We start from the raw sequence: 17,320 nt of genomic DNA, 5'->3' as shown, positions 1-17,320 counted from the left end.
CCCTGTTAAGCTGTGGAAGAGGGGTAGTGCCAATGACTTTGATGGACCGAGATCAGAGTAGATGGTATGGACTGGTATGTCACGATATTTTCGACCAGTACCGAAACCCACCCAGAGCTCCGTTAGGCCAAGGGTCTCGAAAAAACGGATTGCCAAAATGACAACATCGCTGTCTACGGTGCGAACAAAGGCTGTTGTATGACCCTGCTCTGCTGCATGTGCCAGATGCAGGAGGATCCTGGTGTCTGCCTCAGAATGGTTGCACTTCTGTAGTTTTGTGACATCACAAGGCATGTTGGAGAGCACAGTCTCAAAGCGGGTAGTCAGAAGGAGCTTTCCACGCATGTCATTCTTTGAGATCTGTGTGCTGATGAATGAGAAGAGCTCCTTTTTGTTGTCCTCGTTTTTTAGGAAGCCACTCCATTCATGCTTAGGGATTGGAGTGCTACCATCACCGACTTTTGTCCGTGAACCATTCCCACGCCGTTTCTGTGTAAGATATTTTAGGTTATTTTCCTCTGGGTAGTTGTCCCATACAGCATCAATGCGTTGGGTACTAGTTGTCATTTGGGCCTCCAGAAATGGTGTAATGTTGAGCAAGACATACTCGCTGAATGTCTTTGCTGTTGTGGGGCGCACCATGTGGATGACTGCTGCCATATCCAACACCACAACGGTAGCTTGTTTGGCAGAAGCTGCACGACCTGTGCTAGCATTGAGGCATTGAAGAATGTCAGACTTTGTCCCAGATCGCAGAGACCCTCTGTCCGCCAGGCTCGGTGGCTCTCTCTGATTTTCGAATTGAAAGAAGTCTGTCATGTCAGCATTGGGACGTGACTGGAGTGAAAGGAACAGTTGTGTGATTAAAACCATGTTCTGCTTCTGTATGCCACTGTCCTTTGTACCTTTTTTCTTGGGGCCAGTTCGGTTGGCGAATGTTAGCATGTTTTTCCGCTTGACGGTATCAGATACTGGTACTGAAGCCATTTCCAATCTTTCCTTGACATATGCTGCGTGAAGGGTCTGGCCGGCTTCATGGATTTGAGCTAAAGAAGCAACAACTGCCGGCTCCATGACATTCTGTGTATCGAGTGCAATAAGCTCCTGGCTTGTAGCAAGGAAGGGGTTGCCTAGCTGCTGTACCACATCGATGAACGAGAGTACATCCTTGCGAAAAAGACAGTATTCACACCATGAAACTATAACAACACACTAATTTCATTATGTTGTCTATCAGAAAATGCATGCACTTTTGCTAACATTACAACTTACCTGTCTTTTGTATGTGCACCATGAATCACCAGTACAGCCTCATTAGGCTACCTTCACCTGGTTTAACTGGCAGGCTGATTCAGCAAACACAGCACATGTTGTTACTGTTTGACTCCTGCCTTGTCTCTCAGACAAGTTTGAAAATAGGTTAAATGGCAAAACATTATTTCCGATAAATAATGATACCATTTTATTTTTTATGACACAAAATTACCTTTATGTTAACTTAGAGGGGTAAACTTGACCTCATATCATTGAGATGAAACCAGAATCTGATTGTTTTGAATTGTGAAACATTGATACATACAAGTATAGCTTATAATGAGAAAAAAAAATGGGGGTAGAATCTGGCATGTTGCACCAGAAATACTGAATTTTACCCCGATATTACCTTTATATACTAACTTTGATGAGTAAACTTGACCTTGAGGGGTAATCTTGACCTCAAATCATTTAAATAACACCAGAATCAGATTTTACGGCCCAGAAAACCCCTAAAAAGTGGTATCATTTATGATTCTAGGCCTTTTTGTTTTTTTCGGGTGGCAGCCATATTGGATTGCGCAATATGGCAGTACCATGGGGCGCCAATCTTGGCACCCATCTTAAAATGATTAAGTACGGTATGGACAACATCTGTGCCAAATTTGGCGAATTTGCGAGAATCTGAACCAAACGGTCCTTTTTTTTCCCCGGGGCCCCCAACTACTTGACAGTGAAACACATTTAGTGAGCTGTAATCTTTATATTTCATAGATAGTGGCACTTCTAATATGTATGTTTTATAATATAACAATTTATATCTGCAAAGTAACTAAAGTTTTCAAACAATTGTAGTGGAGTAAAGTACAGATGCCCCATTCTGTGTGTACTGTGTTCTCATCTCATACAGTTATTTTGCATCTGTACTGGTAGTCTAGTGGTTAATGAAATGTTTCTCAAAGGTTGGAGGTCAGGGTTCGATACCCACTTGGGTTGCATAGAACCTTGGGAAACATGTTGAGGTGTTTTTTTTACTGTACTGGAGTATTAGTGAACTTTTACTTCCACTCCACTACATCTGCAGGGGCAAATATTGTACTTTTACTCCACTACAATTGTTTGAAAACTTGAGTTACTTTGCAGATATAAATGATTATATTATAAAACATAAACATTAACCACTTTAGCCCTATTTTATACCATTTGAAAATAGCCAATCTACAAGCTTGTAGATTGACTACTTTCAGACATTTTAGTACTTTTACTTTTGGTACTTTAAGTATATTTTGATGCCAATACCTTTGTACTTTTACTCAAGTAACATTGCACTGTTTCAGCTGGAAGTCAGATGCCCCATTCTGTGTGTACTGTGTTCTCATCTCATACAGTTATTTTGCATCTGTACTGGTAGTCTAGTGGTTAATGAAATGTTTCTCAAAGGTTGGAGGTCAGGGTTCAATACCCACTTGGGTTGCATAGAACCTTGGGAAACATGTTGAGGTGTTTTTTTTACTGTACTGGAGTATTAGTGCACTTTTACTTCCACTCCACTACATCTGCAGGGGCAAATATTGTACTTGTACTCCACTACAATTGTTTGAAAACTTGAGTTACTTTGCAGATATAAATGATTATATTATAAAACATAAACATTAACCACTTTAGCCCTATTTTATACCATTTGAAAATAGCCAATCTACAAGCTTGTAGATTGACTACTTTCAGACATTTTAGTACTTTTGGTACTTTAAGTATATTTTGATGCCAATACCTTTGTACTTTTACTCAAGTAACATTGCACTGTTTCAGCTGGAAGTCAGATGCCCCATTCTGTGTGTACTGTGTTCTCATCTCATACAGCCATTTTTCATCTGTACCGGTAGTCTAGTGGTTAATGAAATGTTTCTCAAAGGTTGGAGGTCAGGGTACGATACCCACTTGGGTTGCATAGAACCTTGGGAAACATGTTGAGGTCTTTTTTTTTACTGTACTGGAGTATTAGTGCACTTTTACTTCTACTCCACTACATCTGCAGAGGCAAATATTGTACTTTTACTCCCACTACAATTATTTTAAAACTTTAGTTACTTTGCAGATATAAATTGTTATAATATAAAACATACATATTAACCACTTTAGCCCTATTTTATACCACGGCCATTTGAAAATAGCCGATCTAAAAGCTAGACCGGCTCCTTTCAAACATTTTAGTACTTTTACTTTTGGTACTTTAAGTATATATCAGTACACATCACATCAACTGCACCACTAGTGTAGTGGTCAGTGAGACTGGCTTACAATCCTGTTTACCAGTTTAAACACTATAGGCCTATCTTTAAAGTGGCAATATGCCTACATCCATAAAATGCAGGTTTAGAAGTGCCACTATCTATGAAATATAAAGATTACAGCTCACTAAATGTGTTTCACTGTCAAGCCCAAGTTCTTCTGAGATCAGACAGCCTCCTTCACAGGATGTGTGCATTAGCATAACCTGTTTCGGCTTGGTAGAGTAGATCAATTCACTTCAAGATCCCCTCCCCCTTACCTCAAATCTCCCTCTCTCTCTTACCAAGGCCATTTGAAAATAGCCAATCTACAAGCTTGTAGATTGACTACTTTCAGACATTTTAGTACTTTTACTTTTGGTACTTTAAGTATATTTTGATGCCAATACCTTTGTACTTTTACTCAAGTAACATTGCACTGTTTCAGCTGGAAGTCAGATGCCCCATTCTGTGTGTACTGTGTTCTCATCTCATACAGTTATTTTGCATCTGTACTGGTAGTCTAGTGGTTAATGCAATGTTTCTCAAAGGTTGGAGGTCAGGGTTCGATACCCACTTGGGTTGCATAGAACCTTGGGAAACATGTTGAGGTGTTTTTTTTACTGTACTGGAGTATTAGTGCACTTTTACTTCCACTCCACTACATCTGCAGGGGCAAATATTGTACTTTTACTCCACTACAATTGTTTGAAAACTTGAGTTACTTTGCAGATATAAATTGTTATATTATAAAACATATACATTAACCACTTTAGCCCTATTTTATACCATTTGAAAATAGCCGATCTACAAGCTTGTAGATCGGCTACTTTCAAACATTGGAGTACTTTTACTTTTGGTACTTTAAGTATATTTTGATGCCAATACTTTTGTACTTTTACTCAAGTAACATTTTGAACACAGGCCTTTTAGTTGTAATAGAGTATTTTTATATTGTGGTATTGCTACTTTTACTTAAGTAAAATGTATGCAGGGGTTGACACTAAGACCTGCCCGCCTGCCCGGGGCAGGTAAATAAAATGGTAGGGCAAGTGAAGTTTGCTATCTGGTTGCCCCACGGGCAGATGCACATTTTGTCTCTCCAGCTCTTTATTAAACAGAAAATGCCTTTTCGGGTCAGGATACCAATTTTATCGAATCAGGACAGAGAACTCAGACAGGATACAGATTAAACAAGTGAAATTGGAGGTGATGACACAAAGAAATGAGCATGTAAAATTGGAACTGGAACATTATAAAAATGAAGCTGATAAATGGGTACTCTCTCCTGATTGGCTGAAATCGTGTCACCTAACTGGACATTTATTTTCTGTCTATCAAAGAGCTGGAGAGACAGAGAGACCCCTGTTACTGAACAAACACTCTATAGCAATGAGTACTATCAGAATATAGAGCTTAACCCATAGCAAAACCCTTTTTGCTTTAATCAAAAAATACCACTTACCCTACGTTCAACCCATAGTCATATTCATAGCTATTTAGATATTTGGCATACATATTGAGATATTTTTTATCGTGCAGCCCCATAATTCGCAAGTAGAAAGTAAAAAATAAGTGTTTAATTGAACGGTAATTCAAATTTAACCTATCATTTTATAAAGGACGATTTACTTTTCGGGCAAGTGGGCAAGACCTGTGGGCAAGTAGAAAATGACCTGTACTTGCCCGACGGGCAAGTGCCTCTGAGACCTTAGTGTCAACCCCTGTGTATGTATTTAATGTTTCATTCCTGAGGGTTATATTTAATAGCCCACTGAGTGCAATTTACCAAAATACATCTTGATAATATAACCCATACAATTATTTGTTTCACTTCTCAACAAGTTCAGCTTCAATTGCAGCTTCTATTTGTTGACTGAAAGCAGCCCTGTCTCAAATAGACACAACATGCCTATGTCTGGGCATTAGTTGCTCTCTACCGCCATCTAGTGGCACCACATAGAAAAAAGCGGTACCACAAAAACAGGTGGTACCACAGGGGCACCAGAGGGGTACCACCACTGACATTATCAAGTGCTAACCACTGTAGCTTCATTTGTGCTTCGCCGTATGGCAGTGTTGTTGCGTATCGAAAATAGCAGACATACAAGCTCACAACGCGGCGCGTTGCGACGTGTTGTGAGCTTGTAGGTCTGATATTTTCAACGCGCAACACCATGGTACGAAGAATAGGCTGATCTGTGGGATAACTGCAGCGCTGTGAGACACAGCAGCATCAGGCTGTCAGGAATGAACCCACACTGACATTGTCAGATCATGATAAAAACTTTAAATAATTATGATGGGTTTTATGGTAGTTTTATCCAAATATTAATAATAGGCTTAAATGTGTTTGTTTTTTTGCGTGTGAGAGTGGTGTTGATGACCCGCAACACCCGCAACCCGCATAAATCTTGACTGTCCGCCCGCACCGCGGGTTGACCCGCGGGTAACGGGTCAACCCGCGCATCACTAGTCTAAATATAGACGCTTAAAAAACAGCTAATCAACGTCTAGGCTAAGAATAGACGTTGAAAAAACTTTCACTTTTAGACCAATTATAACCCGGTTTTAGCCTCTAGCCCTTAGACGTATTTTAGACGTCTAATAGCTCGTCTAAAAATGCTCCGTGGGACGGTTTGGCGTGACCGTGCCCTTACCTGAGTTTTTCTGGTTGGTGACAGGCTTGCCCTCGGTGGGGACAGAGTGCTGGAAGATGTGCACGGTGTCCTGGACGGTCTGCCGGTGCAGACACACCTCCAGGGGGTCGATGCACGTGGACACGTTCTGGGCCAGCAGGTAGCGAGGCTCCGAGCGCAGCCGCTTCGTAAAGGCAGCCACCTTCTCCTGACACAAGCCTGGACGCAAAGGGTTAAAAAAAAACACACAAACATATATAATCAGAACCAGTGGTGTGAGGTAACTAAGTATATTTACTCAAGTATTGTATTTAACCCTTTAAGAACGCATCTGTGTCACTTTTTGATTTGAGCTAAGCATTATTTTACACTTTGGGCTATTCAAAAATAGCAGATCTACAAGCACATAGCGCGGCACCGAGTGCCGCGCTATGAGCTTGTAGATCTGCTATTTTTGAAAAATTGTGAAAATGTGTGCAAATCTTTGAATATATGTTGTTTTAAAGCGAACATTTGTAACTCAAATCTTTGTATCTGGGGGGTCCGTGGAACAAACTATTTTGAGATGGGGGTCGGCGGTCAAATACATATCATTTTGGGGGGCCTTGACCTGAAAAAGTTTGAGAACCACTGATATAGAAACATACGTTTTTTTTTCAGAATACGGTTAGGATTTAGAAGACATTTTGCAGAATCGCCCTGCAAAGGTCTTAATGGGTTCAGTACAATTTTGAGGCCATACCATTATTTGAAAACATTAGTTACTAGTTACTTTGTAGATTGAGTATTATTACAAAACATACACTTACCCACTTCAGCCCTATATACATTTTGGACGTTTGAAAATGGCCGATCTACGTTTTTTTTTCTTCTTTTCTTTGCACAACTCAGCTCTCCATGACACTGACTGGCCCACTTCTGGTAAAAAAAATGCCTCTATCCTTATTGAAACGATCATGCCGTTCCCACCCCAGTTGTAAGTCAACGACATTTTTTGTAATGTTTTTTTTTTGTGACTCAGGCAAAAGAATAATGATGTCACTGGTAGGCAGGTTTCTGAACTGTCCACAGCCCTCCTCTGAGACACAGAGGAAGTAGACACTAGACAGTTAATTGGTGTCATCTTATCATGAGCATTAGTGAGGACCAATTATATGATGATGAGGTAAATTTTTTATCCTTTAACACTGGGAACATAGCTATGAGATCTGATACTAGTGCCGCGCTATGAGCTTGTAGATCTGAAATATTTGAAAAATGGTGTAAATGTGTGCAAATCTTTTATTTATATATATTTTTAAAGCGACCATTTGTAACAAAAAATCCTTGCTTCTGGGGGGATTCTACAAATGTCTTCTAAATCCTAACAGTTTATTTAAAAACTTTACGTTGCTATAATCAGTGGTCATCAAACTTTCTCATGTCAAGGACCCCCAAAATGATATGTATTTGGCCACGGACCCCCAGACTCAAAATAATATGTTGTTCCAGGGACCCCCAAGAAGCAAAGATTTGAGATAAAAAGATATATATTCAAAGATTTGCACACACTTTCACGATTCATTTTCAAAAATAGCAGATCTACAAGCTCATAGCGCGGCACTCGGTGCCGCGCTATGAGCTTGTAGATCTGCTATTTTTGAATTGCCAAAGAAATCTGAAAATGCCACAGACGCGTTCCCCGGCCTTAATGGGTTAAATAATGTTGATTATCAGTGGATAAGACTCAGACAGCAGATTAAAAAGACAACACCAGACCAGGAGGGAATGTCCCAGTGTCCCTGAAGTAGATTTTTTCAGGCTCATACACCACGTTCCCCTGAAGACCAGCTTCATGAGCATTCATACTAGGGGTGGGACGATCGCGATACTTTCTCCCGCGATAAATAATCGATATCCTCCCAGAAAATATCGATATTAAAAAAAAAGAAACTTTTTTTTTTTTTTTTTTTAAGTTTGTGATACGTTGTTTTTCCTACTCTGTATTTGTGTAATGATGATTTTGATCTGTTTGGTGCTATTTTATGTGTTTATGAATTGAATACAAGGACTATCGTGATATATCGTTGGTGAATTTTCATGCAATATATCGTGATATCGCAATATATCGATATTTTCAGATATCGTGATATATCGTTGGTGAAATTTCATGCAATATATCGTGATATCGCAATATATCGGCATTTTCAGATATCGTGTTATATATTGTTATCGTGGGCCTAATATCGTGATACATATCGTATCGTGAGGTACCCATATCGTCCCACCCCTAATTCATACACACTGTGTGTGAAATTAAATCAGGGGCGGACTGGCCATTTGGCACACATGCGTGTGCGTGTGAGTGTGTGTGCTACTGGAAAATAGCCGATTTTCTGCTTGCAGATCTGCCATTTGAAGTCATAAAGGCTATAGCCCTACAACCCTGTGTGTTGTATCCTTGTCTCCCATTATCCAGCATAGAGGAACGAGTGAGAAACTTGTTAGGGCGACCGCCCGGTCCAATTATATGTTAAGTTTAGGTGTTGGGAGTTAGACGTTTGTCACAAACACACCGAACAATAGCCGATCTGCAAGCTCTACATGCTTTCAGCAAGTTTTACAACTATTTTTGACCTGACATTTGTGTGTCCTCACAAGTATAGTAATAAAAACGTGTGTGTGTGTGTGTGTGTGTGTGTGTGTGTGTGTGTGTGTGTGTGTGTGTGTGTGTGTGTGTGTGTGTAGATTAATTAAACATTGCCTAGTCATGCATGCTGCCACAAGTCCAACCCCTTCTCTCCTTGGCTCGCTTGCAGTGTTGCCATGTCTGCTTATTATAAGTGACTTTGGGCGTCTTTTTTTCCTGCAAACTTGCTTTGTTAAATATTGTTATTTGCAGGTTGTGTTTTGTTTTGGTTTGTTTTTTTGGGGGGGAGGGCTCGTTTCTAAAGTGTAGTTGCTTATTTGGAGCTTGCTTCTTAATTGTCGTTTAAACCTGTGGTTCTCACCACGGACCCCCATCGGAAAATATTTGTGCCGAGGACCCCCCAACACCCCACATCGCAGGGCGACACGTTGTTAGCTTGTAGATCTGCTTTTTTTTCCAAACAGCCGATGTACATATACTAGGTTTAAAGTGGTTAAACTGATAGTCATGTCTTTTAGGGCTTGTTTTGGTAGACCCGGTTGCTTGTGTTTCTCTCACAAGATCTGGCAACGCTGAGGTGAAAGGCACTTGTTGCATCAGAGTTTATCAACAGTCAGGATCTGACTCTCAGAAGGAGAAAAGAAAATGAGGAAACCAAATTATTTTAGAAGAACAGAACAGTCCTGAAGGCAGACAATCATCTGGCTGGAAGCCAGGAGAGTTTTAAAGGGACAAGATGTAAAAAAATAATAATAATGATGGCTTTGAACATGATACTGTTTTCAAAAGTTTACAAAAAGTGAATTAGTTTCTTTAGAATGTTCTATTTTGGAAAATCTTAAAAATCTAGGTTTTTCTGATTGATTTGAATTTTGCACTTTTTCACAAAATATCGGTATAAACGAAACAGAAAAACAAATCATTCAAATCTGTGCATCTCTGCATCTGTGTAACCACTTTAACCATTATGTTATACTTTGGCTATTCAAAAAAAGCAGATCTACAAGTTCATAGCGCGCTATGAACTTGTAGATCTGCTATTTTTTTTTATTTGTGAATTTTTTTTGCAAATCTATGAATATATATGTATTTTTAAAGCAAACATTTTTAACTCAAATATTTGCTTCTATGGGTCACTGGAACAACAACATATTTTGAGATGGGGGGTCTGCGGCCACATATATACTGTATCATTTTGGGGGTCCTTGACATCGGCAAGTTTGAAAACCACTGATATACTTTTTATTTTTTTAAACTGTTAGGATTTAGACATTTTGTAGAATCCCCAGAAGCAAAGATTTGAGTTAAAATGTTATATTATATTATATTATTTTATATCCAAAGATCTGCACAAATTTAAAGTGGTTAAAACCTAAAATGACAGATGCTTTCCCAGTCTTAACTCATTCAGTGCCATTGACGTCACGTTTTTATAAGCCCAGGGTGAAAATGACGTCGCTGACGTCATGAAAAAAAAAAAATCTAAAACGCCCCCCTTTTTTTTTTTTCAGAACCCAAGATATCATGATTTGAAGATTTGCTTCTCCATTCACTTCTTGTTTAACATCTTACTGAAAAAGGCTGTATCTCGCTTCCTAAACACTTTTTTTTTTACAATGTATTTTTGGCTCTGGCACTCCGAGCCAAACTGCCAGAAATAAGTCAGGCACTGAATGAGTTAACACATTGTGCTGGGGTCCCCCACTTTGAGAACCAATGATCTTCAGATTGAGGAACGGCATCAGTCTGGCTCTAGAGTCTCTTGTACTGAATGTGATCAACAGACAGAACTGGTATTCTAAGTAGTGGGCGGGGCCAAAGCACAGTAATTTATAACTATTTACATGCCACTACAACTGGCTCCATAACGAACAGTTAACCCATTCAGACCGGGTCACCCGAGTGCCGCTCACCGAGTGCCGCACTATGAGCTTGTAGATCTGCAAAAAAAAAATAAAGATCTTGATAATGTGTGCAAATCTTTGAATATATATATATATATTTTTTTTAAATGAATATTTGTAACTCAAATCTTTGCTTCTGGGGGTCCCTGGAACAACATATTTTGAGATACATATAATTTTGGGGGTCCTTGACATGAAAAAGTTTGAGAACCACTGATATTATAGCAACATAGATTTTTTTCAAAAAACTGTTAGGATTTAGAAGACATTTGTAGAATCCCCCCAGAAGCAAAGATTTGAGTTACAAATGTTCGTGGTTCTCAAACTTTTTCATGTCAAGGACCCCCAAAATGATATGTAATTGGCCGCGGACCCCCATCTCAAAATATGTTGTTCCAGGGACCCCCCAGAAGCAAAGATTTGAGTTACAAATGTCACTTTAAATAATATATATATTCAAAGATTTGCAAAAAATTACATGATTTTTTAAAATATAGCAGATCCACAAGCTCATAGCGCGGCACCGAGTGCCGCGCTATGAGCTTGTAGATCTGCTATTTTTTAATAGCCAAAGAAATCTTAAAAAATGACACAGAGACGCGTTCCCGTTCTTAATGGATTAACTTCATTATGAAATGAGCTCTGACGGCTTAGAACCAGGATTCCCTTATTCGTCCCTGGACTGGCCAACATTACATTAAACAAGATGCATTAGTGAGTTATGTCCATAGAGTTAAAAATAATAGAGAGGGCACCAGAAATCTCCTCCCATCCACTTGCATTGAGTTGCTCACCCAGCGCATGGGCCTAATTCACCCCTTCTTCCGGGTTGGAGATTTGGTGGGCGCGGCCTATTATGGCCCCAAACGCGTCACTTCTGTGACGCGTTTTGCGTCACAGAAGCGCGCAGCCCCGTGCGCAAGCTCGTGCGCAAGCTCGTGAGTCGAGCCCATTGGTTGAAACCGTTTTCGCTCGTTCATGTTGCGGTACTAAGCTGCAGTACCATGAATGGCCAGCATGTCCATTTGGCTTCAATGAAACCACTGGGTTCTGGGGGCTTGGTTATGTCACATCTGGTGACTTGGTTCTGTGTGTTACCAGTGGAATAGGACTTTAAATAACACAGTTATACCAGTTTGTTAGCGAGGGAATATGACTTTAAATAACACTGTTATAACAGTTCTGGTGTCTTCATCTAATGTTTTACCACTGGAATATGCCTCTAAATAACTCTGGTGTCTTCATCTAATGTGTTACCACTGTAATATTCCTCTAAATAACAGTTTTAACAGTTCTTGTGTCTTCATCCAATTTGTTACCACTGTAATATGCCTCTAAATAACAGTTTTAACAGTTCTTGTGTCAACATTATATGTGTTACCCTGTACCAGTGGAATATGACTCTAAATAACACAATTATAAGAGTTCTGGTGTCTTCATATAATGTGTTACCACTGTAATATGCCTCTAAATAACGGTTTTAACAGTTCTTGTGTCTTCAGCTAATGTGTTGCCAGTGGAATATGACTTTAAATTACAGTTTTAACAGTTCTTGTGTCAACATTATATGTGTTACCCTATACCAGTGGAATGTGACTCTAAATAACACAATTATAACAGTTCTGGTGTCTTCATATAATGTGTTACCATTGGAATATGACTTTAAATAACAGTTATGGTTTACCAGTGGTTTATGAAATGACACTGTTATGTCAGTTCTGGTGTCAACATTGTATGTGTTAGCATACCAGTGGAATAATGTTGGCATAACTGTGTTATTTAGAGTAATATTATGACTCTAAATAACAGTTATGTCAGTTCTGGTGTCAACGTTATATGAGTTACATATCAGTGGAATAGGACTCTAAATAACACAGATACGTCAGTTCTGGTGTCTTCATCGAATGTGTTGCCAGTGGAATATGACTTTGAATGACAGCTATGTCAGTTCTGGTGTCAACATTATATGTGTTACCATAATAGCAGTGGAATATGACTCTAAATAGCACAGTTACGTCAGTTATGGTGACCTCATCTAAATGTGTTATCACTGGAATATGACTATAATAGTTGTGTCAGTTCTGGTGTCTTCATCTAATGTGTTAACAGAGGAATATGACTTTAAATAACACAGTTATAGCAGTTATGGTGTCTTCATCTAATGTGTTACCACTAAAATATGACTCTAAATAACAGTCATGTCAGTTCTGGTGTCTTCATGTAATGTGTTACCAGTGGAATATGACTTTAAACAACACAGTTATGTCAGTTCTGGTGACCTCATGTAATGTGTTACCATTGAAATAAAACTCTAAACAGTTATGCGAGTTCTGGTGACCTCGTGTAATGTGTTACCAGAGGAATATGACTTTAAATAAAAGTTATGTCGTTTCTGGTGACCTCATGTAATGTGTTACCAGAGGAAGTCATGCTGCTAGCTGTAGCAGCCGCATTGGGCTAACGTTACTTCACATGCTAACTTACAGTTACACTGTGTACGTCACAATAATAATATATTATATTATATTATATTCACAAGAAACGTCTGTTGCTTTTCAGGTGTTCATGGTTTTGCGCCTTTTTTTTAAAAGGACCAGAAATAAGTCAATTTAAAGACAGAACAGCCTGCTGTTGTGTTAGCCTCGTTAGCTCGAGCTGTCACACACACACATGCACACACACACACACACACACACACACACACACACAGTGTACCAACACTACTTCACGTGCCGGTATAAACACTCAACACAACAACACAACACAACACACACAACAATGAATCAATGATTATGATATAAAAACCCGGGACACCAAGTGAGGCGTAACGTACCTGGGTCCATGTTTAGTGAAGAGGGTGTTGTGCGGCTTTATGTTTCTTTATGTTCTTATGTTTTTATATGCCTGGAGAGAGAGAGGAAGAAAATAAAGTCACGAGCGACGACCTGACGGCGGGCTGGTCTTTGTTGAGCTCTGATCTGTCTCACTCTCTCTCTGTCTGTCTGTCTCACTCTCTCTGTCTGTATGAGTGTCTGTCTGTCTGTGTGTGTGTCTGTCTGTCTGCTCTCCTCTCTGGTCTCGGGGCGGAAACAGGATATAGAATTGTTCCCATTATTCACTGGTGTAAAAAAGTACTATTTTTTTTTTTTTTTACTTAAGTAAAAGTATCGTAGAATTAAAAATGTACTTGAGTAAAAGTACAAAAGTATTGGTATCAAAATGCACTTAAAGTACCAAAAGTTAAAAAGTACACATTATGCAGAATGTCCCATTTCACAAGTTTTCAAATGTATAAAATATATAAAATCTTTTGAAAATAGCAGATCTACAAGCCCATGACACGTGCATCAGCAACGTAGATCGGCTGTTTTTTTTTTGTCCGCGCGACACCGCCCCTCACTCGAGAACTCGCTCGCTCGTGCAGTGTGTGCCCGGCGTTCTGCTTTATTATTATTATTAGCTGAAGCAGTGTTGTTCTCATAGACGGAAAACTTCCACTAAACCATGTGAGGTCTAAACTGTGGTAAAAAATAAATAAATAAAGTTGCTATTTGCCAAAATAAAGAAAGTGTTGTGATTTTTAGAGACTGTTCTCCATGGTGGCTAATGTCTCAGAACCCCATCTTTGGTATAAAGGCACCTTTTTTGGCCAGAAAATTCAATATGACCAGACGGATATTATTTTTCAAAACTCAAAGTGCGCCCCCTACAGATCTGCTCAATGGCATTTTCTTATTGACCAAATCGGCAGGTGGCGCATCTAATATTTGTGTTGTTTTATTTTCTGGTCATAAAGTGTATTTTTCACAAAAGCTGGAGTTCTGAGACGTTAGCCACCGCAGAGAACAGTCTTTAAACATCATATAAATGTATTTGTTTTGGTAAGAAGCTCAATTGTATTCTTTATTGTTATTACATTGTAGACATTGCATGTTAGTGGACGTTTCGGTCAATGGGGAATAACACTGGTCCAGAGCGTTAGCGAGGTCTCTCTCTACCAGGCAGGAACAGAGCTAAGAATGTCCCCATGTTTCTCCCGGAAACAGCAGATCTACAAGCCCATACCGCGTCAGCTTGTAGATCTGCTATGTTCGGCGCACGACACCGTCATGAGATGAACCATAAATGCATTTATCTGTCCCAGACCAGTCAGGATCCCGTTTCACATTAACTACATGCTGCTAATAATAGATCTATTAAAGGTTGTAGGAAGAAGAAGCAAGTAATGACAACAACAATAACAGTAACAATAACAACAACAACAAGAACAATAATATTCATATTCATATTCGTATTCATATTCATATTAATAATGTATTATTATTATTATTATTACCCGTTATTATTATTATTATTATTATTATTATTATTATTGTTATTGTTTCATAAAAGTATTAAAACCATAGGGAAAATAGTATCATCATCATCATCATCATCATCATCATCATCATCATCATCATAAATCTATTTGCAGAGAATGTGTGAAGAGTTTTCAAAGTGTTGTACTGTATGCAGGCCCGGCTTTACATGGGGGGGGGTCAGGTCAGCCCCTCAACTGGACCGTCTTGGGCGGCTGTGCCTCAGGAGGTAGAGCCGGTCGTCTGATGATCCGTGGGTCGGCGGTTCGAATCCCGGCTCCTCCTGTCCTCATGTCGAAGTGTCCTTGGGCAAGACACTGCATGAACCCTACATTGAGACGCTGAACCCCTAATTGCTCCTGATGAGCAGGTTGGTGCCTTGCATGGTTTCCTCCTCCATCGGTGTATGAATGTAATGCACAATCTATGTAAAGCGCTTTGGATAAAAGCGCTACAAAAATGCAATTCATTATTATTATTATTATCTCGCCCTCTAAGTCAAGACTGCCAGTTAAAAAAACAAACCTTCAGGTAGGCCTACTTTTGAATTACCATTTTTGTCTAGGGCCGTGGACATTTCAGAAACCATGCCTACCAGTGACATCATCGTTGGGGAATCCAAGCCGATAGAAACTGCAGGCTTTCTATTCCTGGGGCCTGTTCCTCAAAAGGTGAATTAGAGCTAAAGCCTGGCTTTTCCACCTATCCTGGCTTAATTTAGCAAGGATTAGAGCTCAGTCGGTTCCTCAAAAGGTGAATTATCTTGAAGATTAGTTTAGCCAGTTCACCCTGGCTAAGTTTAGCCTTATCCGATTCCTCAAAAGAGAATTGAAGCAAGCCTAGCTTAGTTACCATGGTAATTTAGCTGTGAAGTTAGCCTGGTCAGGAGCAGGCTAACAGCCAAGCTTACTTAATCTAGTGCCTTGTTCTTCAAGTTTTTCCACAGTTAATTCAAAACATGTGTTTGTATATGGACTCATTTTAATGACCCTGCATTCAAATAAAATGAAATAAATACAATAAGATATAACCAAATTAATTACTGAAATAGTGTGTGACCATGAATCATAATCATAATTGTTTCACAATGACTCATGTGATATGTAATTGTCACTCTGTTATAGTTATACACTATTTTTAAATATTATAAAAAATGTCTGACACATACATACACACACATATACCCGTAACTAATCATTTATATATATATATATATATATATATATATATATATATATATATATATATATATATATATATATATATATATATATATATATATATATATATATATATAAAAATTAAATTAAAATTATTAGTTATGGGTTTAAAGGAGCCTCTTTGTAAGTCAATGAGGAGCATATTTTAAATTATCAATTTCTAGTCAATGGAGAAATTATTATTATTATTATTATTATTTATTTCTTGTCCACCTTTGGAGTTACATCATGATGGCAAGGTAACTACACAACCCAAACCTCTACCAAAGTGGTCTTGCAAATGTGGGGTTATTTATTGCGTGTCTCGTCCCGTCCCGTCCCCCCCCCGCTCATCCCGTCACGGCCCCCTGTCGCGGTCAACCCGACCCCCCCCCGTCCCGTCCCGTCCCCCGTCCCGTCCCGTCCTGTCCCGTTGTGGCCCCGTTACACCCGTCCCGTCCCGTCCCCCGTCCCGTCCCGTCCTGTCCCGTTTTGGCCCCGTTACACCCGTCCCGTTCCCGTCCCGTTCGTCCCGTTCGTCCCGTTGCCCGTCCTTCTCAAACACACACTCACACTCACACACACACACACACACACACACACACACACACACACACACACACACACACACACACACACACACACACACACACACACACACACACACACACACACACACAGTGCCATGCTTTCTCCCTGGATCTATTTATTGCGGTCGCGTTTCCTTTCTTGCTTAAATACATTTTACTTCCTGTATGATTTCATGAGCTGCTGCAGTGCTGCTATTCAGCCACAGAGAAGAACGCTGCTCTGGTTTTGGACTCCGTGATTGGTCAAGTTCAAGGAATCTGCGCTCGAGTTCATGGTCTTTTATAGAAATACATCGCCGGCGAATCCCCGCCCATTCAGCATGGCTTCATTATCCTGGCTGGACACAGCCTGTCTTGACATAGCCTAGCTCGACAAAGTTGCTCCTTTTCAGCCTGGCTTGGCGTCTGAGGAACGGAATAAACGAGGCTTTTCGGACCCGTCTTTGTCAAGCCTGGATTTGGCTTAAGGCCAGGCTTTTT

General features: G+C 39.7%; 1 protein-coding gene across 1 annotated transcript in view; it reads right to left on the bottom strand.

The window, feature by feature from the left end:
* Positions 1–13,768, bottom strand: part of blmh (bleomycin hydrolase) — an 85,256-nt gene extending 71,488 nt beyond the window's left edge. Inside the window, 2 exon segments of the mRNA XM_080428749.1 lie at positions 6,182–6,379; positions 13,527–13,768. Coding sequence (XP_080284875.1) covers positions 6,182–6,379; positions 13,527–13,536 — 208 coding nt within the window. The 5' untranslated portion in view covers positions 13,537–13,768.
* Between the last annotated feature and the right edge of the window lie 3,552 nt (positions 13,769–17,320).

Source organism: Gymnoscopelus braueri (genome assembly GCF_963280865.1).
Source record: "Gymnoscopelus braueri genome assembly, chromosome: 5".
NCBI classification, from domain to species: domain Eukaryota; kingdom Metazoa; phylum Chordata; class Actinopteri; order Myctophiformes; family Myctophidae; genus Gymnoscopelus; species Gymnoscopelus braueri.
This window is presented reverse-complemented; position numbering and strand designations above follow the sequence as displayed.